This window comes from Cygnus olor, chromosome 1, assembly GCF_009769625.2.
Source record: "Cygnus olor isolate bCygOlo1 chromosome 1, bCygOlo1.pri.v2, whole genome shotgun sequence".
NCBI lineage: Eukaryota > Metazoa > Chordata > Aves > Anseriformes > Anatidae > Cygnus > Cygnus olor.
In genome coordinates this window covers 61157308-61182129 of record NC_049169.1, presented here as the reverse complement: position 1 = coordinate 61182129, position 24822 = coordinate 61157308, and the positions used below count along the sequence as shown (strand labels likewise).

The following is a 24822-nucleotide window of genomic DNA, read 5'->3' as shown; positions in this document are numbered from 1 at the left end:
GGGCTTCTGGGGGCCCCCTGGCTCCAGACTGCCTCTCCAGGCTCCCCCCCTGTGCCTCAGCCTGCGCTGGGGCCGAGGAGAGCTGCACCAGCAGCAAGGCAGCGGCTGTCAGCACCTGGACCTTCATCCTCGGGGCCTGGCTTGGCTCGGGGTCCTCCAGCCGGGTGAGGCTGCGGGAGGCAGGAGCAGAGGTCGGGGCTGCTTCTCTTCCCCAAGCCGGTTGCCGAAGTCACTTTTATAGAGCAGGGACCCAGCCCCGGGGCACGGCCCTGTTCCCCCGCCCCTGCCGTGTCCCACCTCCCCTCCTGTGAGCAAAGCAGGCTGCTGGCGGGGGCTGTCCCCCTCCCCGTGCTCCTGAGCGCCCCAGCACCCTCCTGCCACAGCCACCCGTTGCCTCTCAGTGATGGGCATGCGTGTGCCTGCGCGGGAGGGTGGCAGGCTCACAGAGGATGAACTGCTACGAGCCTCCTGAAACTGGTCTGGGAGAGGAAAGAAACCCAGTGAATGCCTCCACTCGCTGCCATGGGGCTCCTTTAAACAGCAGAGCCCACACGGGAGAGCGGTGTTAGAGCTGCCCTGACCAAGCGTCAGTCAGCTTTTGTGCCCCGGTGGCCACCAGAGACCTGCGCCTCCGTCCTGGTCCTCGCTGCTGGGTGACCTCGGTATGGAGCGAAGGGTGAGTCTGCGCTGCAGGCTCGCTACGCATCAGCTTCAAAAACCAGCCAGCACCGCGGCCCAGCTCCACTGGAAATGAGCTGTAATTAGTTTCAGCATTCACCAAAGCCCTGTGTGCCCACCATGGTTTATAAGTTAAAAAAGAAAACCATCTACCGCACCAGGCTCTTCCGTGGAGCTGCCAGCCCACCCCGAGGTGTGAACAAAAGGAAGGCAGGAGCGAGCAGGAGGGCAGGGAGCTGATTTCCGTACAGACAACAAAGAAACACGAACAAAGCACAGGTATTTTCTCACGCAGCTGTTAACGACGATGAACATGGACACCAGTTGGTGGCAGCTGGTGTCAGGCTGCACTAGCTGCTTGTCTAAAGGCTGTGGCCCAGACCAAATTTGTACAAAACTGATCTAAATGTAGATGTCCTTGCTAATAAAGAGCAAGAAAGTGCGGCGTTTGCTGGCTGGCTTGGGAAGACCGATGAGGAAGTCCTACAGCGTTATGCTCCTGCCAGCTGGGGCTCAACACGGGCTGCGGCCCGCCACAGAAACCAAGAGTGAGCAGCAGGAGGGGCTGTTGCTGCCGGGCCCGCCTGAGGAGACGTGGTCCCAGGAATCTGGGAGTCAGTGACAGAGGAGCTACCATGATAACGGACAACAGTGGCACGAGGTAGAGGAAGGGGAAATTCCCTCAATAGAAAGTCTAGGAGGACTGGAGCTTCAGGGAAGCTGGAGGTCTAAAAGATCAGAAACCAGCTTCTCTTTACAAAAAAGTTTGTTGAGTTGGGGCCTCCTTCCATGAGGGTTACCTCCAAACCAAAACAGGTGAGTGCTCCCTTTAGAGGGGAATGTGAGAAACTACTGACAGGCAGGACACAGAAGACCCAATCTGTGGTTGCTGTACCTCAAGGAGAGGGAGAGGGAGGAAACAACAGCAGACAGACATGAATGGGAACAGCGCGTCACACGTTGTCACCAGGTGCGCTCCATTGACACCTCCCAAAAAGCAGCATGCCCCAGAAGTTCAAGTCCTCTAGTCAGCAGCCGGCTTTTGAGCCTGAAGCTCAGAACGTGGCCCGGTTCCTGGAGATGGCAGTGCTGGGTGTGTGAGGAGGTGATGGATGAGAGAGCCATGGTGACCTAGTCCATCTTCCATACCTTCGCCGCTGGCCAGGTCTTGCCCTGGACTTGTTCCCAGCTGACAGTGGCAGTGCTGATTTCTGGAGAAATGGGCTCGTAGGAGCGGAGGGACAAGCTCGCAGCCAGCAGACCCATCCGGACACAGGTGTCTGTGTCGTGGTTAGCGAGCATCCCTGCAAGGATTCCTGCCATTAAGCTGCGGAGAGAAAGAAAGGCAGCCTTGGGTGCTGGGGAACAGCCCTGACCCTGGGAACGTGGCCATTTGGAAGAGAACTCGTTTGGATCCACATTAACACTTACAGAAGCAGAATATGTCTTAGAGGAGGGATGAGGTGATAATGAGAATTTTGTGCTTCTTATTTTTATTTTTAAATTTGGAAGGAACAAGTGGTGCTATTTAGTTGCATTTTATTTGCATTTTATTTGCTTCTCATCTGAGAAGTCAAGGGCATTTCCCATTCCACCACATTTTTCTTTTCTCCCCAGTTTTGCAGGAGAGCCAGGAGAAAAGAAAGTGTGTCTAGAAAGGGAAGAAGCTATTTTCCCAGTGCTCTTTAATTATTTTGTCACTTCTCTGTTGCTTGTTGGTACCTTGTTACACTCCCTCCTTTCCCCCATTGGGATGATACAGATGAGAAGAAAGGTAAATTTCCAAGTATAATGTGAGAGGGACAACAGACACAAATAGAAAAAGAAATCCAAAGCTGAAATGAGATTTCCGATTCAGATTTCTGTAAATTTTAGCAGTGGTTTTCCATTTGAGATTTCCCAGGAAAAATGATGGGAGCGCTTGGAGCAGCAGCTGTGACCCACAGGTCCTTACAAGGAGGCCATCAGAAGAAGAGGGTGGCTTTATCTGCTTGCCGTGCAGGGGACAGCTCTGTCGAGGCATGGATACGTTCAGGGTGCTGCTTGGGATCAGCTGGGAGCAGCTAGTGTTTATTCATAGCTAAATGCAACAGTGATGCTAGGAAGCTAGGGAAGGACAAAGAAGAAGGGAAAGCGAAGGGAGAGGATAATGGCATTTAGGATGAAGAAGCGAGGGCAGGAAAATGTGACAACAGGGAGGATTAATGAGCAAATCTGTGTGAAAGGGAAAATGACTCCCTTTTTGCACTCTGGCTAATTACCTCAACTGTTTTTCTTCCCTTAACAAAGACACAGAAGATTGTGGTTTCAAGAAACCATTCAATCTCTCAACAGCTCGAGGCTCAGTGTAAATATTTGGGGGAGCATCCCCTAGCAATGCCGAGTGCGGGCACGCTGTTGCCACAGCAGCCGGGTGCGAGGAGCAAACAGCCGCTGCTCCCCGCACGCAGGCCCCGCAGCTCCTTGGGCAGCGGCCGCAGGGTTGTAGGGCAGCCTCGGGAGCGCTGCTGGGTGCACGGCATCCCCCAGCAGGGCTTTAGGAGCTGAAGGGTTTGTGGGGCCGAGCTGTGCAGTAGCCCTGAGCTGCACCCTACTGCGAGGTCCCTTGGAGAAGCCAACAGGCTGGGCTGCCTGTTGTACGCCCGTGTGTCTCGGTGAAGGTGTTTGACAGTGGCACACGTTACCTTGCCTTTGCTCTTCCCTTACATTAACCCTTCAGAAAGGGAGAGGAAACTGTAAGGAAGACGTTCAGTTTCCATTGGCCCCCAGAACAAATTGGTTCGGGGCGGTCGTGTACGAGCAGATGGTGCAGGGAGGAGGCTGCGCCCCTGGCGGGGCTGCCAGAGGCTGGCACAGCTGCTAGAGGCAGCGAGCAAAGCCGAGATGCCCTAGGACGGGTGACCCCACCAGCTTGCCCCTGGGCCCCGTTGCTGTGTTAGACCTACTGCACTCAACAACACTGTGGTCTTCTTCAGGGCATGGTGCCAGTGGCAGCCAGCTCGTCTGAGAGGTGACTTGGGACACTAGGAGTAATCAGAGACTCTGGCATTAAGTGGATTAATTAGCTTGGCAAGAGTTAGTGCTTGATACTAGCTAAAATATTGAGGACTCTGTAAGTTATCACAAAAATAACCATTCTTTCTGCCCACCCATCAAAGAAAAAAGGAGAAGTGTTGCTATGTTGAGTTACTGCTAGGTAAGAGTAGAAAAATAAAGGGAAATATCTGTCACATATGGCCTTCTAGTCTGGCCCAAGGCAATGAAAGGGGAGAATTGATTATAGCAGGAAAAAAAATAAAACAAACAACTGCTACATATAGTTTGACAAGTTAACAAGGAGCATAATAAAATACTGCTCTGACAGACTGAGAATTGATCACCGGGGGTAGGAATAATACGTGTCACTTCCTACTCCCATGTACAGCATTGTGTGACCAGCTAGGAGAATTATACAGCAGGCTCTTTTGAAGCACGAGCTATTGCCAGAGGCTAATGCAGAACCTGATGAGATGCTTTTACAGGGCAATTCTAGCTACTGAGTGGCAGTCCCTCTTCCACTGGAGAAGTGTGGAAGTAAATTAGTTAGCTAGTAAGTCAGCTTTGATGTAAGGTGGTTTACTTTGCTTTTAGCAGCTCAGCCTAGAGTAATTCAGAACTACTGGATTGCCGTGAAAGACGTGGATCCTAAGGAAAAGCAAAACTAATAATGGCAAGACTGGCTTCAAGATGCTTAGCAGGACATTTTTAGCAAGCGTTGCAAGGAATCACAGAAACCTGTCCTGTCCTTGTGTCTCTAGTGTCTGTTCCTCAAGCAGCAGAATGTAGTTTGACTTTGCAGTAGAATTTGAAAGAAATCCCATTATGACTTTTCCATGTTTAGCTCAAGAAGATGGAGTAGCTAGAAACATACCTGTCACCAGCTCCTGAGACATTGACTATCTCCTCCCCGCTGATGTGGATGGCGGGGTAGTGGGTGGCACAGAGACTGGCAGCAGCAGGCTGTGTGGGGAAACAAGGGACGTTAGTGGGAATTGCCCAAGCTGGTAGGGTCTGATGTGGCTACTGTCATCCAGACCTGCACAGCAGCCAAAAATAAAAAATAAAAATAAATAAAAAAAGAAAGGGGGGGAAAAAAAGAATAAACATAAGCCATAAGCCAATAATCTAAATAATTGTTTTTCATGGTTTGGAGGAGATCAGTGATTTAAGTTGCTGAAAATGAAGCTTGCAGTCGTGAATATTCAGGGCAAGCACATTTAAAATGAGCTGGCTGTAAGCACTGCTGCTAGGAGCCAGAAGGACAGACAACATGATTTTCTTCGCTAATCCTCAGAGCTGTGTATTCCACCCCCAAACATGAACACTTGCCAACTGTGATGCCACGTTTCCCAGCACTGCTGCTTCGCCACCAGAAATAGCAATGGTGCTGCGTGGTCCCAGGCAGAAGCAGCCGGGAGCCCAGGGCTTGTTTTCCGTGCCCTTACCTGCTCGTGAGCTGCTGGACGAAGCGAGATGCTCCCTCCCAGGCTCTTGCCACAGAGAAGGACGCCGTGAGCGCCCAGGGTCACCACCACGCAGCACAGGTGGGCCAGCAATGGGCGGGCCAAGGCCATGGCCGTCTTGATAACGTCCTCCAACCTGGACGGCAGCTCTGTAGGCAGCAGGGAGGAAAAAGTGTGGCATAACTTTAAAGGTTCTCGGCAGGCCCTTTTGTGGGCTCCTACCCCTACTTCTCCTATTTATGAGCACAACTAGTTATAAGCACTACTGAAATGTGGTTTGTTTGTTTGTTTTCGTTGAATTGTAGGAAACATGAAATTCTCCAACATTAGATTTCCATACCATTTATCCTATGCTGAGGAAACCACCATCACGGGACTACAGATGTGTCTGCAGAGACCAAAAAACTGTCCAAAAATAAAGCATGACTTTCTTGTTTTAATACTTTTGGACTTCCACCTGCATGTGGTGGGGTATTTCATTTCCCCAGGGGGTGGTACCTTTGGGGCCCTCAGAGCATCATGCTTCACTGAGACATTTATAAACTAAAAAATATTCTTCTTTGGATGGCGAAGTGAGGAAAATGGACAAGGAACCACTCTGGGCCTACTGCACTCTTTAATAGACCATCGGTCTGGCCTGGGCCATACAACCCCTGCAGAGATAGCTGCAAGGTGGAAGATGCCAAGACTGCTTATGAATTCCCACTGTGTTATAACTCAATTTGATTGAAATGGGAGATGGGGAGGAAAACACTCTCTCCAGGGTCTAGATTATCCGAAAATGTGATTGACTCTTCTGAGTGTTCAATACCTGCTGGCAGAGGGTTCCCAAGGGTCCGATTTATTGCTCTTAGCTCTTGGAGGTTGGGGGAAATGTACGTGAGTGCTTTCCAGCTGTCTGAGAGGAATGGCTTAGAGGCCTTGTTCTCATCTGTTGGCTCAAAGCACACTTAAAAACAGCATTGCAATTGGTTAGTTAATTATTTAATCAGTGGTTCAGCTTTATATCAGAGCAGGATGCAGTGCAGAAGGCTAAATGAAATCTGCACAAGCGGGGTTATACGTGTAATGTATCAGAAACTTAAATATTATTTCCCCCATGCTGGAGACCAGGTCTCCCCAGTTTTCCTTCCTGTTGCTCAGCAATGACATGGCTCCTTCTGGCTCTGGAATGATATAATCAGACTTCAGGTCTGTTACTCCTTTTAGCTGGTTTTGGAGCCTCTGCCAGGTTTTAAGAACATTGTCTCCTTCTTCAGGATTTGCTTTTTAAAACGAAGGCATAACTCCAAAAGTTCAGGAGCCTTGTGAAGGGTCCTCAGCATACCAGGAGAGGTGCTATGTATTTTTTTGGGAAATGGGAGAGAAATCCTCTCAAATGATGCTTTAGCACTTATACTGAGAAGCAAACTACAGAAGCACGGGTATCTGTGCTAGCCTGGAGATTAAAGGCAAAGAGAGCAGCTTTTTCTGGCAGTGCTGGAGGGCTGTAGCTCCTACGCTACAGGAAATGCACTTTAGCTGCAGGATGAGACAAACTCAGAGAAAGCAGAAATGCTTCAACTATTTGAAATAAAGCAGCAGCGTATAGAAGGAGGCCTGAGCAACACAGCATGTCAGGCAAGAGCTGGGTATCTCCATCAAGCAGCAGAGGAGGGTGCTCGGGGTGTGTGGAGTGTCCTGGCGCACACACTGATAGGAGCTGTGGGGCCAGGGCTGGGCAGGCTCTCCTCACCTGTTAGCTGATGCTCCCTAGCTAGTTGGCAGATGTACTGAATAGTGGACAGAGGCACGTTTCCATCAACGCAGACTAGCGGGGCCCGGCACAGGTTCTCCTTGAACTGGGACACCTAGTGAGAATCCAGGACACAGAGCAGAGACAGCCTGAGTCATTGCAGAGGGACAAAATGGTTGCTATTCACACTGAGGATGTAGGATTTTCACTCGTAGTGCAGTTCTTAGGTGCAGGCATGAACCTAAAGGAGTGATTCCCTAAGGAAAGTGGATCTCTCTGTTTACCTCTATTCCTCCCCTTCTCGTTCCCTGCTCCCCATCGTTAAGAAGCAGACTCAACGGGCAGGGCCCCTCCAGCAGAGAAAGATAGTTGCTGGTCCTCCCCACACCACATTGATACCCCTGGCTCAGTCAGAGGCCGACAGGGAGAGGGAATGCTGCTATTTCAGGTCACTGTAGGACTCCCTGTGCTCTGCCCGGCTTGACTACTCCTTCGCTTGCTGCCTGTGTCCTTGAAATGTCTTGAGGAGGGCTTTGCAACAGCTCCTGCAATGACCAGACAGGCTGAGGGAAGAGGGGAAGTATAACGCCAGCAGCAAAACCAGTCTTGGAGAAGTGAAAGAGAGCACCATGTCTGCAAGTGGGTTTTCTTTCTGAACTTGGTGCTAACAACCCAGTGAGATGCAGGCTTTGGGCTTGTAGCTCCCTTTCTGGAGGAAGATGACTTAAATCACCCTTTGAAGAGGCACATAGACTGGCTCTTTGTTTTGTGGGGGTTTTTGTTTGTTTGTTTTATCACAGTAAAATTCCTTTTGTCTGTTCATGCACTGTCCACCTCTTAGGTTTAGCCCTGTGGCTACAGCACTGCTCAACACAGCGCTCTGTTGCTGCTGTCTGTGAAGCAGGTAGAGTGGGGACCTGCTGCTCCTTGGCTCTCTGTGGCTGCACGACCACTGCCCAAATCCCAGGCCCGTGCTATAGGCGCTCGTGCAGCCTCCCTCCTGTGTCTCCACTAATCCTGGCTGAAAGAAGGACTGCCAAAGTGCACTTCGCAGCAGAAGATTGGTTCAAAGTTTCCACTGGCCACAGCTGTTTCATAAAGCTCAACAGAATTAATCTGTCTTGTAATGGTTTTGTGTGCCAAGGCTTGGGAGAGGCAGGGTGGGGATGGAAGTGGAAGCAATGACCATATTTTTTCCAATGAAGCCTCCACCTCACGGGGAGCCCACCGGTAAGTAAATTGCACTTAACTTTCATGTTGCTGACAGTCATGAAGTATGGGCTTTTGTTCTGCTGACAGCAGAATGAGTAGGGAAGGAGGGTGCAGTGACGGGGGTTTCACTGAATCAATCTGTAATTAATGCTTCCATTAGCCCTGATGTTCTGAAGGTTTGGATGTGCTGGGAAGCAGTACCTGCCTATACAACTCAGCATGTAGAAACAAAAGGGATGGCGGGGAGGGGGTGGAATAGGAAAACTTTCTTTAACCAGTGTTCTGTCCAAGGTTGGTTTTTGTTTTTTGGTTTTCCCCTAAAGGGGGAAATGTCATTTCTGCAGGTAGACTGGATTTACTGATGGCTTTAAGGTACCACAAGTGACAGGTTAACTGGAACTTGATGCTGAAGAGCCTTCTGGCTTACAGGTCAAGCTCCATCTGGGTAAGAAGCAACAGGTAGCTCCGGTAGCTTGCCATGCTGCAATCCCAGTGGCCAATATCTGGGGTTAACTTTAGGATTTCCCATGTTCCCTCCACACACCCACTCACTCCTGGTATAGCTTCTCCAGCTGTTTTTTGTCACACCTCCACACTCTTTCTCTTAAGCAGAAGGTAACAAATCAGCTGGCATGCATACGTATTGCTCTGTTATCTGGTGGTGGATGTCCATATCTCCCAAGCCAACACTCAGCTCCCCAGCACTGGTGATCACAGCACAGTAAGTGGCTGTGCTCTTCTTCTCCAGCTGCAGGATGGCACTCATGTCCTAGAACAAGGAGAACAGTTACCAGTGGAGCACGTTTCTCTTCCCTCTCACTCAGCTCAACGTCAATATTCTTTCTCTGTGCCCATCTGATTTGTAGCTGCAGCCCAGCTCGTTGTTCTCCCTTCAACCTCCCTTCTCCCTTACGACAAGCAACATTTCAGAGATATCTTGGTCTAGGCAGTGCTGGCAGATGGCTGCTTATTAATATTTGTAATGCAAGAGAAGGCATGGCAAAGATTAAAGAACTGATTTAGTAAATGAACGCGACAGCCCTCTGCCACGCGGTTCCATAGGTGGTGTCCCTGCTGTAAGGGAAGGGCGTCCTGCAGAATGGCTGAAGCACTGCCTGCCCCAGCCATCCTTTCCCGTGGCTTATGTGACACATCTGATGGCGTGCCAGGCACACCTTGGTGGCACGCTCCAGCTAGCGACGACGTTAGCAACCTCACTGGCTGCACAGGCAGGGAGGCCGATTTCGATGGCAGCCTCGCAGCCCTTTTTACAGCAGTCATGGACATAACTGTGAGGTGTCCTTCCTCTGTGGGCAGCCTGAATGATCTGCTGAGAGAGTTTGGGGCATTTCTTGGAATACACATGTGGATGGAGGAGTGCTTTCTGCTGAGTAGTTCACAGGGAAGTTGGCATCACAAGGGCAAGGTCACCTCCAGCACTGCTGGTAATGTTTCTTGCAGGCCAGGATTGCTTGGCAGCTAGTCCTGCTGCATCTTCCCTTGGGAGACCACTCACTTTGATAGCTCAAACTGTGCCATGCTTGGGTAGAGGAGAGATTACAGGTCTGCAGCTATGAAGCCTTTATATACTAAATGGGAGTTCTTGTTCCTATTGCTGCTTTTATTGAGCTGCTCAGGTAGCCAGAAGTAAGGCCTCATGTGCTCTTTCTGTCTGGACACCAGGGTCCCGAAAACACTAACAGACCTTAATGGCCCTGACCAGCCTCACCTGGGGTCTCCACCCACACCCCTGGCTTGCCCTCAGCTCTGTCTTTTCTCCACAGAGGTGCCTGAGGGCTGGGGTTGGTCTCAGGGCCTGTTTTGCTCCCTGGCTGGTCAGGCTCTACCCTGACACCCCTGGGGAGCTCCAGCTGCTCCTGGCTCCCTGACCTGTGGGGACAAGTGGCTGCTGAGTGCCAGGTACTCCTCTGGTGCACGGTGAGGGGTGTGGGCTGTGGGCTGTGATGTGGAGGACCCTGCTTTGAACCAGGGAGGTGCATGGCTTTGTGTCCCAGTTCTGGACTTTCTCTGTCTTATGCTTTACCCAAATCAGGCTGTTTTGGCATTGCTTTGTTTATCCTGAGGATCAGGCTTTACATATTTTAGGCTGTGTTTAGTTAGGCCTTCTTAGACATTTTCGTGGTTTTTCCTGATTTACCTCTCTTTGTCCTTCAAACACCAGTCCCTGGAGCTGAATTCAGACCACATGGTTCAGACTTCAAGCTGTGTATATGTGCGTATGTGTAGCCTGTGTGCTGGGGGTGGCTCCTCGCTTTTTAATTGTCTGTAACTAAAGGAGCATTGAACTGGTCTCACTCTTAGCCTGATGAAAGGTGACTCTTATGACTGCCAGGGTTAAAAGGATTTTTCCCTTTATGTAATGTCGTCACCTCCATGCTTCTCAAGTGCCACTACAGTGCAACATACCATGTGGTGACAGTAGTGCAGGATGGACTCTGAGTGTTCGTCCTTCCCCATGGCAGACAGAAAGAGAGGAGTCAGCCCGAGGCGGCTTAAGCAGTCTAAAAGCAAACAGAAACAAAAGACGTTAATAGATCTGTCGGAGTGCTGTGAAAGCAATGACAGCTTGTGCAGGCTGAGTGTCTGTAGGAAAGCCCTCTCCTGGAAAACTTAATGCCCATCTATCCTCATCTAGCAGGATGTTCAAGGCTGCAGCTGCTGCCAGACTGGCTGGGCTGGCTGGGATGATCTATGGCTGCCTGCCACACTGCAGCTCTGAATCTTCTGGAACCACTGGGAGTGGAGGAAAGAGAAGAAGGAGGAAGAAACTTATGCATTTCCCTGGCATCATTTCCTTCACCCATCACAAGCATGCGGGCTTGCCCACATCACTTCTGTGAGCAGCCTTGCCGCCCTGCTTTTCTCACCGTACTACCTTACTAGAACCTGAATTGCCTCACAGGAAACCCTTCCTCTTCTCCCTTCAGGTTACCACAGATTATACCTCAGCAGATGGGTGGCATTTCTTCTTTCCTCGAGCTTCCCCATTTGTGATCTGAAGTGACAGTAGATTTATGTTAAGAAGAGTTGGGAAAGGCCAACAAGCCAGAGTAATCCTAAGATCTTTTTGTAATGTGTCCCTGCTAATTTCATTATGCAAACACAGGTCTGCTACTGCTTGTGGAGGAGCACCAGGCACACTGTGATCCTTTGCTGTTGCCAGTGACCGTAGCCCTTTCTCTCCTACCGTAATTCCCATGCCCCAGCTCCTCTTGTCCCTGGTGTATGGATGATCATCTTTGTGTAGGCCTCTTCATTCCACAGGACATACTGTATTGTGACTACAACCTGACATTAACTCAGAAACCGAGGACCAGGCTGTTCAGCAGTCACTGGAGATCACTGATGTTGATTTAACTTTGATTTGGGGTCCCTGTGCTATATACTAGTCAATTCCATATTTGAGGACCTTTCTTTTCATGATCGCCGCCCAGCTCCCCCTCCCCTCTTATTTTCTGGAGTGCCCGCTGCCTTTTCCAGGCAGTCTGTCCCCTGGTATATTGCCTAAAGCATCCCAGATCTCATCAGCTCTCAAGAGCTCCTGCTGTTGAAGGAACATGAAAGGACAAAACACAGCTGGCACGCACCCACAGGCAAACCCGAGCACTAGGCACCTGCCAAGTTTCTTCCAACGCCGCCGAAAGTTCGTCTCACTCTTCCAGCATTCGTTTGCCCACCACCCTGGAGGAATAAATTATTAATCAGCAAAGCTGGGAGAGCCACTTGGCATAGATGCCATGTCTCCATTAATATTTGAAGTGAACTTAATGCTGCTGAAAGGGCAGCAATTAAGGGGGCAGAAGCCATCTAGGTATGGGTTTGCGAGCAGCACAAACTCCCACAGCTTATCTGCAGACTTCAGCTCTGGTGACAAAGGCCCACTTCTAGGAGGGGAGATCAGTTTGGGCTCCCCATGTATTGCTGTCTTGGTCTTATCGGCTAAGACCTTTTTGAATAATGCTAAAGAGTGTTTCAGTCAATATGAGCAGCCCTCTGAATTTACTGGCTCATGTCAGCACTGGGACTCCAGAGTCCCATTTTTTTTTCACATTTTAAAGATAAAACAAGCTTTGTCATCTTTGCCTGTGCTGTCCTCTGTGGGCAATACTTTACTCATGGAAGGATCTATTTCAGTGTTTGAATACTTTTTTTCACTTTCCCTTCTCTTCCCAAACATCTCCCTCCTTAGAAACACCCCTTTCCACCTGTGTGGTTACCACTTCTCTTTTCTCTTGCTTCTGCCTTCTGTTTTTCTGTCCAGCTGTCAATGTGTCACAGATGACCAAATTGTCACAAGGTAGGCAGTCCCTCATCCATCTCCTCCTAATTTTCCTGCCAGAAGAACTACCTCAGTAAATGCTCCAATCTCTTTGGGCGTCATCACTGACTATCAAATGGTTTTAAAGCTCCTTTTTCATACAACCCTGAAACATATTTTCCATTTCTGAAGGGAGCTTGCCACTGGTATTCGTAACAATCTTAACAGCTCTGGATAATCCATAGCTTTCAAGAGTATGTTGAGTGTTTGGGTGGCCAGTGCTGAAGCGTGTGCATGCCCGTGCAGAGCAGCTCCTGGCACAGACTCTCAAGTCAGCTCAGGTGCACCAGAATACCCCTGCACATGCACATTTTTCTTGCTTGTAAGCACTTCTACCCATCCTAAACAAGGATTTTACCTTGGGGTAAAAAATGCTCTTCCTCCAACCCCTCACGGTTCTTGGGGGTTCTTAAAACTCATACCAAAGCTTTCTAGGGACCCTTCTTCCACTGTGCTGAGCCTTGACCTCATGGACCTGTACATCTGTCCTTTGTAGGCAATACTTTCTTCCTCATCCAGTCCTGTGACTGTGAGAGGCTGCTCCCCCATGTAAACATGCTCTTTTATTACCCCCAGGCTGCTTTTGTTTCCCGTGAGTCTCCCCAGTTGTGCAGTCTATAAGACTTGATGCTAATTCTTGACCCCTTTATTCCTCTGCCTGGCAGTTCTCCAGGCCCAGCACTGCTCAGACAACCTGAGCAGAGCTGCATATAAACAACTTATCACTTCTGTCCACTTTTCCACTACTCACCACTCCTCATTAACCCAAACGCCACTCCATCACATTTGCTTATGCTCCCCGCGAATTGCCACTGGCACTGCCAGGATTGAGGATATTTCCATCTGTGACTGTCTCCTACTGAGCTTTGCAGATTTCCAAAGCAGTGAGGATGCCTGTTTTAACTCTGAACTCACTGCCCGTAATAGAAGCAGCCAAGGGAGAAATACCTACCCCATGTAAAAAGCAAGGATGCTTGTTTAGGCAAGTCAAACAACATGGCTTTGAACGCTGGCCCCTATTAAAAGAGGATGCTAACTGCCATTGGTAATGAGCACAAACTCCACTCAGTGCAGTACAAGTATCTGGTTTTCAAAGCTGATACCAGCAGGAATGTTGAAAATACTCATGAGCTCCCTTCTTTGCCTGGCATGCTGATCTTCTCTTTCAGTTCGCCCCCACATTCCAAAGACAGAGCTTCAGGTTTTTTAAGCCAAGCTTTGCCCTAACAGTGGGTGTACCAGCCTCCCACTCAGGGACCCAGCCAGGGGTGCGTTCTGATGTACAACCCCCCAAGACATCAAAAAAATGAAGATTAAATCTCCTTAAAGTAGCAAGTGGGTGCAGTGAGAGGTGAACTAGCAACCTGCTTGTAAAGACAAAGAAATGACTGGCTCTTATCACACCTTGCCAGCTCAGCTTGGGTATCTCTTCTACACTGTGTTCGGGTGGGTCTGGCTGAGATGAAAGAACTAGATGAAAACGGGCTTGCTGAGATGGTTTGCAATAAGACTGAGCTGATGCTTTCTGGCAAGGTTTCAGGGAATTGACAGAGTATCTGGGACCTTCTTCTGTGTCCTGAAAGACTTGAATTCCTAATGTAAAAGTGAGACTCTGCTCTGCTTCTGGATATCCTGAGAACATTATAACCATAATGCTTCATCCAACACCTTTCCCTCTGCAAGAGACCATGTGTCTTTCTCTGCAGATTACTTATGTCCAACTAGTTATTTATAGGGCACTTTGCTTCTGGGTAGCCTTGAAAGCTATGTGGAAGTTAAAAACAGTATAGAATACAGCTGCTTTCTTGCTAACTGGGACAGCACGAGGTGCGAGTGGTACCCTAATGCTCTGCAATGAATACAGCATGTATGAGGGTGGGACCTGCTGGGTGCTGATCTCTTTGGAAAAATACGTCTTTAAGAGCCAAAGCAGACCAATACTGCTGAGACTGCGTTTTCCTCTGTGCATAACCACAGAAGCTGTCAGCAGGAACGTTTTGTCTGTCAGTTCCCAAATCCTCCTGCAGCTTGGTATTTGGGTCGCTGCCATGATGGGCCTTCAGCTCTAGGGCTCGCCGCTATGCAGACAGGCAGGTAATACCTCACCTTTGAATGCAACATTAAAAAATTCCTTTTTTCCTTTTCCCTTGCCAGCTGCTCCCACTGGGATGTGTGGCCATCCTTGCCCCTCACCATGCCATGGGTGGTCCAGGGGTCTGCAGTCACCGCTGACACACCAGGAGGTGACTTGCCCACTCCTGGTCACAGTTTGGGGCATGCATGCTACCAGTTAGATCACAGCTGAAGCAGTTGGGCTTTCGGTTTTACAAGTCTCCATAGTTAATGCTCTGGCATGTGTCACCTTTGACCCCTATAATACTGTTTGGCTTTGGCCTCCATATCCTTGAATAGCCAGCTTCCTTAATGACAGCTTCCCCAGCAGGTCTTTCCCTATCTGACTGAGAGGTCTTCACAGACCGCCCCATTTGAAGGAAGAAGATGGCCACAAGTTTCTGCTTCAGCAATCAGCATAGAGTAATTTGAGACACTAAACAAATTGTGAGCAAGCTCCACCACCTCAGCCTGTGGTATTTCATGTTATAGCTCGACAAAAATTGTATAGGCCATGTAATGGCTGTCATTTGCAATGGGGAAGTCCCATGCCTGCAAGTCTGTCCCGCTTTAGCCTCTTGGTTGTTTTGTGGTCAAACCACAGTGAGAAAGAGAAGGTCTGGTGACATTTAAAATGTTCTATATTTTTAGAGCAATCTGTGTGTGTGTGACTCAAACCCTGTATGACTGAAGAAGCTGTCTCTCTTGTTTAGCTGTAACTGTGTCAGTACTACTTTTCTCAAAGGCTTCCACTACCACTGTGGGTACTCCGCATGGAGTCTTTGGCTCCTGTTCATGCCACTTTCCATAGCTAAGACAGCCCCAGGCAGTCAGAACTGCCACTTACCTGGGGATTTCCTCGCTATAGGGTCTGCCCTTGATTATGGGTTAGCACAGTGAGGGTCTTCACCCGTGGCTTCTAGCTCTATGTGCTTTGTGAGTGACCTGGGCAGCTCTTCTGCTAGAACAGCTCTTTGGGCATGCAGCATCAGAGAAGAGCCCAGAGGTGCCTTAACGCTGATTGTCAAGGTTAGAGTGATATGTGGAATTCGTAAGGATGACATATGGCTCTGATCTTGTCTTGAGTGGTAGGGATAGTGACTTTCAGCATGTGAACGGAGTAGGTCAATGTGTATCACCCCAGGTCTGACTCAGACAACACATCAAATGTGCAGCACTACACCTTCTGTGTTTGTGCGTGTGTGCTCATGCAGACACAAAGATAACGTGCACTGACGCCATCTCTTCCCACCCCCAGCCCCTCATTTGTCTTGGTATTCCTGTAAAAGTAGCTGGAAATGGCAGCGGTGCTAAGAAAGCTACTATAGATACAATACCAGAATAACAGAGTTCTGCGCCTTGGCTATAAAGTCAACGTTGATACCTCCAATCACCACCTTTAAAGGGAAGAAAGAGGTAAAAAGTGGTTGGAAGGACTCAAGGGAAAAGCTCCAATTTTCCATTGCCTTTTTTTTCCCCACTTTTACCACCCTCTTGAAAGCTATCTCATTTACAGTGTGAAGGCCTGTGCTTGTTTTGGCTGGCTATACACAGGTCTGCACAATTCTAATCAAAAAGAATGGAAAGCTCTTCTAAATGTTGCTTTCTGACTTGTGCCTACTGATAACCAGTTCCAGCATGGCAGGACATTATTGTGTACATAGAGGGGTGCTGGCAGGGTTCACTGAGTGGTCATAGAGTAATGTAAGAAGTTGCATGATCTGGTTATGTCAATGCCCTTGAGGCCTTCTCTCTTAGGACAGTTTTTGATATACCAAACCTCAGAAGGATTCAGGCATTGCTGTGTAAAGGGGAGGAGAAGGGATAAGAATGGAGAAAAGAAAATGCGAAAAAGTGGGCAGAGAAATGCAGTCATTTCTTGCAAGCTCCCAGAAGACATTGCCCTACCCAGTGAAATTTTATCGATCATTGTTTTATTGTCCAACAAAACCAGAAAAAGCAGCATAGCTCCACAAATGGGAAGTTCCCAGATTCTTTGGGGATGTAGAGCTCTTTTTTTCCTCATTCTGTCAAATGCTGGGTTACTGTCTCTGGAGTCACTGCATTCTTTTATGTTAAAAAATCCTACTGCAAATGGGTTTTAGAAACTTTTTCAACTCTCTAAAGACTACCTAAAATAGATTTGCTGTAAATCATGTAGCACACACAAAATCAAGATAGTGAATGGAATATGAGTTATAATGGATCTTGTTTGGGATATGCTGCACCTCTTGTAATTTTGGCAGTCATGAGCAGGAGGCCAACAAAAGGAGATATTTATAAAAAGTGTGTGACTCAGCAGCTCAAAATATCCACCTACTGCCACGCTCTTCCAGGTCTACTGCTGTAGTCACAAGGGCTCCCTGGCACTGAGAGGAATACAATTGAAGTTGTGTGTAAGGTCACAATAAAAGGCGAAAAGGTGATTAAAGTTTTAATGGATTTGATGGTCTAAGACTTAATGGGATTAGACCATCATCAGTGTTCATTCTCTGTAAGTAGAGTGGGAGAGGATATTTATCAGAGAACAATAAAGAAAACTAAAGAAAGAATGTTTGCCAGCATAAAGCAGAAAGATTGGTCTCTGGCTGAGTCACCTCTTATTTTAGAAATAGATAAATTTTTATCTTCCATGCTGTCAGTAGATAGGCATTAAATGGAGGACAGCAGGGGACTCACTGGCTGAGGTGGGGTTGTGTCCTCTTGCCGAGGCAGGTTCCCCTTCCTTGTGGCTTTCTGCAGCTTGCTCAGGGCCACTGCAATGCAGCTGCCCACTCTGGCATTGTTCTTGATCAGAGCAAGGTCTGTATGGCATTTTTTTTGAGGAAAAGGAAAAATACCAGCAAGATTGGCATTATAGAATTCTATGTAGGGTCTGCCTTGAGGGGGACAACAGGAAATGCATGCTGTGAGACTCGGTAGATTTGATTGCCCTGCACCAAAATCAATTGGAGGCAGATACACTGGGTTACAATACTGCATGAGCACTCTGAAGTTTTAAATGTATTCACCTTCCTCCCTCTGTGTCCGTGGAGAGTAAATCTAACATCCCCATTTTACAGATAGGGAATAGAAGCAAAGGCCTCCCAGAAGATGAGGTGAAGTGCCTAAACTGAAGAGTCTAAAAACCATTAAGGAACTCAGCCGTCTTTTCCAGAACTAGACGCCTACTGAGATTTTTGCCAAGTCTCATCTGCATGCCCCTTTTTCATCAGTTTCACTGGGAGCAAAGTATCAGAGGCTTTGAAAACCCCATTTTGTGGCAGCATACAAATCTAGTATCCAAAACCCTCTTTACTTATCTGCCCTGACTGACCAGCCATGAGGTTTCCCAGGGGGCTGGCAGCAGAGCCTGGAGGTGAACCTGGCTCTTCCAGATCCTACATCAGCATCCCAGCCAGTAGATCTGACTTCCTCTTGCCTGTGCAAGAGGATTCACGTTACACAGGAGTATTTTTCTTCCAAGTTTCTCTTACTCTGCACTAACATGAAGAATTGCATAAGGCAGCATGTTCAGCCCAGGCGTCTTCAAGTGTACAACCCCACCATGTGCAACAGTATCCTCAGACTCCATCATAGAGCAGGCAAGATCAGATGTGAGGGTAGATCCCTTTGGACTCTGGACCACCTGATCTCTGTGCTGGCCTCCAATTTGTAACACAAAAGTGGGTGAGGACAGAAAGGGTGCTGCTGAAGAAGCAGGATGCAATTGCTGAGCTTTCAGCTGTTTGCAGATAATGAAGTGTTTGCCCCTCGTTAGACTGTCAGTAAAATGGCAGCGTTTTTCAGCAAACATTATTGAAGGAAATGAGAAGTACACTCCTCCTCCTCCCCCACCCCACCCCCACTTAGTAAAAGGATACTTGAGTCCAGTGATTTTCCGTCAGTTAATTCATTGATCTTCTGTAACATAAAAGGGGTCAGTTCTTTACCTGTAATCCCTTTGGACCTGCAAATATAAAGAAAATTACTGTAGATGAGACAAACTGAGCTGAAACGGCATCAGAGGAGAAGCACTGCTGCTAGCAGACAATTTACCTCCATAACCACATGCCATAAAAAGTCTTGTAAACAAGCTTCAGGTTACATAAAACCACAGTGAGGGCCTTGTTGTGGGTTCATCCACACCCAAGGTTAAGCTGTGCTACAATCCCCGTGGCAGTGTCCCTGAAGTCATTTATTTCCTCAAGCCCACAGGCTGAGCAAAGGATAGGGCCTAGGTTGCTTCTCACCTGGCTTCGCTGAGAGCTTGCTGGATGGCTTCTTCCATAACCTGGCCTGAGGCAGCTCGCTCCCGAGGACAGGGCACTGCTATCAGCACCCCGCTGCTCAGGCCTAGCCCCAGAGCGCTGGCTGGGAGAGGACAGGCAGATCGTTAGCGGCTCTCCATGGACACATGAAATGCTGAGGGAAAAGGGCAGAGGAGAGTGGGTGCAGGGTGTGTGAACACACAGGGCTGGAGCTCCTGTTCTTGGCTGACCCAAGGACAGGTTCTTTTCCAGCTAGCAATCGGTTTACATCCTCCTAATTCTTTTGAGTCTGTTTGTATGATAAGAGGCAAAGACTTTTAAAAACAAACAAAAAATATTCCACTTTTGTGACCCTCTGTTCCAGGGACATACATGAACCTTTCCCTGCTGGAACACACCGATGAGTTTAGCTGCCTCCTCTTCATCCTGGACATGATATGGTGCCTTGAAGCCACTCTGGCGTGAGAAGAAGGCTGGGAACTCCCTCGACTCCCCAAAGGCAGCCACACAGACACCCTGGGTCTCCTGCAGCAGGGAGGTGAGAAAAGACGGTAATCAGTGGAGGGAAAGGGGACCCCCAAAAAGAGATTGACTTTTCCCTTCTAACCAGCTAGAAGCTGCCTTTCTTTAGCACAGCATTTAGTTACTCTTATACATCCTGTTCTATTCTGTTCTGTCAAATCAAACAGCCAGACACGGTAACTAGTCAGACAGAAAACATATTATTGAAACGTAGTAGACGCATGCGCTTTGCTCAGAGCTGATCAAAAGCAGGGCAGCTGTCACTAGCACAATACTGAGTCCAAGGTAACAAGCTGGGATCTGAAGTTATGTCATCAACTGACAGGAATTTAAATGAGTTCTGTTTCTGATTGAAAGGTATTGACACTGGCTGTCACCTGAAGCGCTGGCTGTGGTGGTTTCCAACATACCAAACCTTAAAAATGGACTCTACTGAAAATCGTCTTGTTTCTCCTTGTAATTCTGATTTTGGTTTAATGTCTGACGGATCTAGCTTGTGTGATCCATCAGTGCTGGAGCATTTTCTCAGTAGATAGTAAAGTGAATCTAAAGCCAGAAAAGAGGCCATGGCTTGGGGTGCCTTTGGCCTCAGTCGGAACAGTTGTTGGAACAGCCTCCTGGATGTGGATAGGTTTGTGTTAGGGGTAGCCCAGTGTTTGAATAGCCCCAGAACTAGAAAATGGTAAATATGGGCCTCACATTCTCTCAATAGTTGTTTGTGAAAATCTTGGGCTTAATAACTGCCCCAACATCACCGGGCCTTCTTGTCACTGCTGGACTCGGTACACAAAGTATATCATCACCTGCTTTCATGCTCTGCAGCCCACTATACCTACCAGATATTCCAGTGTCCTGCCAATATCAAGGATAGACTTGACTCCTGCAGATACAACAGCAACTGGAGTTCGTCCTAGCTCTGTCAAGTCAGCACTCACATCCAGAGCTGTCAAGAGACAAGCAGCTGTTGTTTGTGATAGCATTGCACACCAAGCTGACCTTATCTGGCCTCTTAAAAAGCCATATCTGCCTGGGATGCCAGGGCCTGCTTTTGCAACCATTTTGATCCACAAACAAACATTACAGGTTTAGATCATGCTATTAGATGTTGAGATTGTAAGAGAGACTGAGATAGTAAGAGAGACTGAAAACTACAAAGTCACTTGGCCTAGGGCAGAGATGCAGCCCTACGCTGATTGTCTCACCTGTTTATTCACCTCAGAAAACAGCATGCAAAAATTTGGTCAAAAAGAAAGAAGGTGTCATAAAACAAGGACAAAGTTCAAGAAGATGGAATATAAGAAGACTTTGATTTTGGTGTTGACATAGCTGGCAGAAAAGCACCACAGGAGCTTTGCTGACCTCAGGAAACCCCCTGGTCTGGAATTTACATCACATCTGAGAGAGACAGCATTCATCAGGGCGGTTTGCTTACACTATGCTAGGAATATACATGGCTAAAAAGAATGTACTTAGAGGTCACAAACTACACTGCCAAGGCTATGCCATGTCCCCATGTTTCCAGAGAGGAACGTGGACCAGGGCCTAAATCTCTTTTGCGGCGAGACCCTCCTCCTCCTTAGCTGTCAGCGAGCCAGTAACAGCACTGTGCTTCACAGCCAGTATCAGGTTATCCAGCTAGCACAAAGTGGGGAAAGTACAGTCAGCTCCTGCTGCACCATCAGACAATATCCATATAACCCTGTGCAAACAAAGGATAAAGAGAAACTCCCACACTCTTATCTGGCCAGTGCTCAAGAGGAATATTTTGAAGCTTCTGGAAAGGAGATACTGGAGAGAAAACAACCAGAGTATGGTTGAGAGAATGATAACTTCACTCTTCTGAGCAGACAGTTTCTGTAGGGCAAACTGAGAAAAAGGAAGAAAGATGGAATTAAATAAAACTGCAGCAACGAGAAGAAAAGTAGAATGTATTGACTTTCTTACTGTTCTCTCCTCCCCGATGGACACCTCCGATGCCTCCTGTCACAAACACACAAATTCCTGCCTTGTGTGCTGCAATCATTGTTCCGGACACGGTAGTGCCACCGGACAAGCCCTGTCAGGGGACAACCAGTCACAGTCAGCACGGAGCACGACCCAGAGAATACTGCATGCAGGCAGCTACGGTTGTGGTCCGACACGCAGCAATGTCACAACAGCCTGCTGACACAGCTGGCAAGTGAAATTCGGATACAAATATTCCTAGGCAAAAATGCAGAGGAATTATCATCCCTGCTACATAAATTGTTCTTGTAATAGCAAAAGCCTTTATTCTCCAGGGCTTTCCAGCCAGAAAGATTAATGGGCAACCAATGTCACCTCAAGCACTGTGTGCGTAACTTGGGGTGGCTTGTGTGTCACACAGTTTATATGTAACATGGTGATGCCTTATCATGCCGATATGAATGTTCTTAGCTTAGCCAGCCAGTTCAGAATGGTCTGAATCCAGGTCTGCTATTCCCTGACTGATATATTTTGACTCTGTATAGGAATATATTTCAACTTACCAATAAGACACCATGTTATGTGGTGTCTTAAAGAGGTTTAGAGCTACCTGGCTTGAAGCTGGAGAGCACCCTATTGCTATATAGAAAACATCAAAGTAGGAAGCCTGCATTACCATACCTGGCTGAGGACATAAGGAAGATCTCTCCGAGACACTTTAACTACATTTTTACTGCTTGCCAAGAACTGAAGTTCCTCATCTGTGAGTCCCACGTGGATTTGACCCCTTAAAATACCTATAGTGGCTGGAACTGCTCCATTTGTTGTTACAATTTTTTCTACCTCTCTGGCCATGCTAGAATAAGATAGACAAGACAACGATCACAGAATTAGTGAGGGAAACAATCAGGTAAGAAATCTGCCATGTTTGATGGCCAACATTCCCAATTTCCAGATCTATACAGTTTTTGGGATTTCAGCAAAGTCCAGTTCCTCTTCTGTATCTTGCTAATGGCAGAAGACTTTGCATTTGATTTTACAGCAGTGCAGAGCTATCGAGAGCTCCCGTTTTCAGGACAGCAATGTACAGGCTCTGTACTTCATTTTTGAGGCAGGATCTATAAAATAGCCTGTTTTACAAGCAAACCTATTTGTACAATACACTACTGAATATTAGAGATATTCTCAAAATAGAGCCTTTCAGTATCTATTACTTGTATTTCTGAGAACATAAACCTTCATAGAAACCCCAGATACTTCAAGTCCTATTCAAACAACCAGGCTATATTTTTCACAATCTAAGCAGTCGGATATAAGGTAACAACAGTGCAGAAAAGCTGCAGCCTGAGAATATTCTAGAGTTTCAGACTAGGTTTTTCTAAGCTTTCCAGGTTTTATATTTCATCATCTGTAGACTACTGTCTTAAGAGCAGCTTCTTCTCCCTTCCTGAGCTATCTGTACATACACTAGACAATCTTTAACTCTGAAACTACCTTCTCCAAAACCTGACTGAACTTCATTGTAAGATGGAGTGCCAGGCAAAACAATGGCAAGGTCAATACTGAAACCTTCCTGTGCTTTCAGGAAGCTAGGATGGAGAGCAGACTGAATGAAACACAAATGTACAGGACATCAATAAATAAAAGGTAGAGTTTTTTGTGGGCCTTTTTTTCCCCTATGCAGGGCACAGAGAGACCAGCAGCTCTCACAGCAGCTGCTCTGAGTGGCACCAATGAGTAGATTTCACTATTGTGTTCCAATCCTTTTCGTATTATAAAAGGTACACCTAAAGAAACCACGAAGTGTTTTCAGTGTCTGTACAAATTATGCAGCCACAAAGTGTGGTTTATCAGTCTTAGAGCAAATTATGATATTATCTGCTGCCAGATTTTAAAGGAAGCCAGAAATGTGAGGTGTTGAGTAAGGACATGTGTTATATGGTTCTGCTCTCCTTAGAAGTCCAAATACAACTGTTTTACACCAGAGCTCATATTCTGTATCCCTAGCAACCTGACATTTCCCTTTGCTTCGTTCTTATAACTTTGTTGAACGAGGAACATCAAAATCCACAACCTTAGATTCTGAGGATAGGCCATGCCATGTGTAATGATGGTGCTTTCCAAGGCTACAACTGGTCTCCCCTCCATCAGGGCTTCCTGTACGGAGGGCTGAATCCTGAAATAAGCACCTGCGGATAAATATAGAAAACTCAGTTATTTGCACGGATATTTGCAGCAAACACTGAGCTATTTTATAAAAGGCAAATTATCATCATCGCAATAAATTTATTCTCCTTTTCAGCTACTCTTTGGGGGGAATTCAGAAATGACTCCATGGAGACTAAAACTGTGTTTTATGTGACTGAAATGTTTGCAAAACCCATCCAAACAAAAAACAACGCTACAATTAATACAAATAATAATCCTCATCACCATCGCTCAATGTTCCTCTCCCACCACTGTTGCAGCTGTGTTGTTATTGGCTCCAGTAATATTACCTTAAATGGACGTTACTGTGAATGAACTGAGCCCTGCAATCATGCCCAAAGAATAACATGTGTTAAAAGAGTAGAAGCATCAAGGATACCATAATAACCCAATATATTATAAGACTATTGTGCATCAAAATTTCTCCTAATTTTAATGTCATTATCAAACAACAGAAACTCCCTGCGCATTTAGGACCTGAAGTATCCTTACAAAAGCTGAAAATGCTGCTCTTTGCTTTTCTCCCACAACACTGCCAGCAAGGTTTATGCTGCATTCAGATGAGGAAGATGCTTTCTGCCCGGGGACTATTTCAGAATACACTACTCACCATGCAGAAATCTTCTCACCTGGGTGGTCCTACATGCCACAGTGGACACACATCTTCCCAATCTACAGGTTATCTTTGTAATCATCTTGTGCATAAGGACGGTCCTGAGATTACAAAAGTCAGGTAAAAAATTAAAGAAGTAATTAAGCAATGATGTGACGGTATACCTAACATCTCTTGCACCGATTTTGGAAAGTGAACAATCCTGGGCTTGCCCAAGAGATTGTATGGAGGTTCTTGTTGTTTCAAGCATGAGCCCTGGTGTCAAAGCAAAATGTTAAACTGTAGAATTAGAGTTGTAAGAGTCCACCTAGCCCATTGCCAATGCTGGGCTGAAATCATGTCAGAGCAGAAGAAAGAATGAGGAGTAACAAACTGGAGAGACTTTAGAAGTATACAACATTTTGATTTCCAAAGCTACTTGTTCACAATAAATTTCAGGCTCAGCCGCTGTCACCTTCAACCTGAAAGATTACAAGGAGAAAACTACAAGGAAGATGCAGGCACAGGAATACTATAAAGAGAAGAGCCTTTGCAGGTATTTTGAGGGAAACAAGCAGTTCAGTAAAATAAAGAAGCTAAGGAGTGGAAAGCCAGATTGTAACCACCAGGAGGAAAGAGCAGCTCTTCCTAGAGCCGAGAGTGCCTTATGCATGCTCAAGTTACATCGTCTTTTTTAGTACAAAGTGTTGGAAGCAGAGGCACAATTC

The 24822-nt window shown here is 47.2% G+C and overlaps 1 protein-coding gene and 1 long non-coding RNA gene across 3 annotated transcripts; one reads left to right on the top strand and one right to left on the bottom strand.

Moving 5' to 3' along the window:
- Positions 1-474: 474 nt before the first annotated feature.
- On the bottom strand, positions 475-24822 carry LOC121071994 (pseudouridine-metabolizing bifunctional protein C1861.05-like). The gene is made up of 18 exons (XM_040560996.1): positions 24113-24822; positions 23369-23483; positions 21976-22150; positions 21295-21406; positions 20187-20293; positions 19227-19353; positions 18811-18931; positions 18442-18527; positions 17258-17382; positions 15916-15975; positions 11763-11829; positions 10555-10649; positions 8768-8896; positions 6916-7030; positions 5992-6129; positions 5163-5329; positions 4589-4677; positions 475-2005 (listed from the first exon to the last, which is right to left on the bottom strand). The coding sequence occupies exons 1-18, from the start codon at positions 24363-24365 to the stop codon at positions 1810-1812; spliced, it is 2277 nt and encodes a 758-aa protein (XP_040416930.1). The 5' UTR covers positions 24366-24822; the 3' UTR covers positions 475-1809.
- LOC121071996 lies at positions 9931-23933 on the top strand. 2 transcript variants are annotated; one of them, XR_005820915.1, is made up of 3 exons: positions 9931-10047; positions 19193-19366; positions 19708-23933. It is a non-coding gene; the product is annotated as an uncharacterized LOC121071996 (long non-coding RNA). The 2 variants fall into 2 exon arrangements; XR_005820913.1 differs by having other exon boundaries at positions 19193-23933.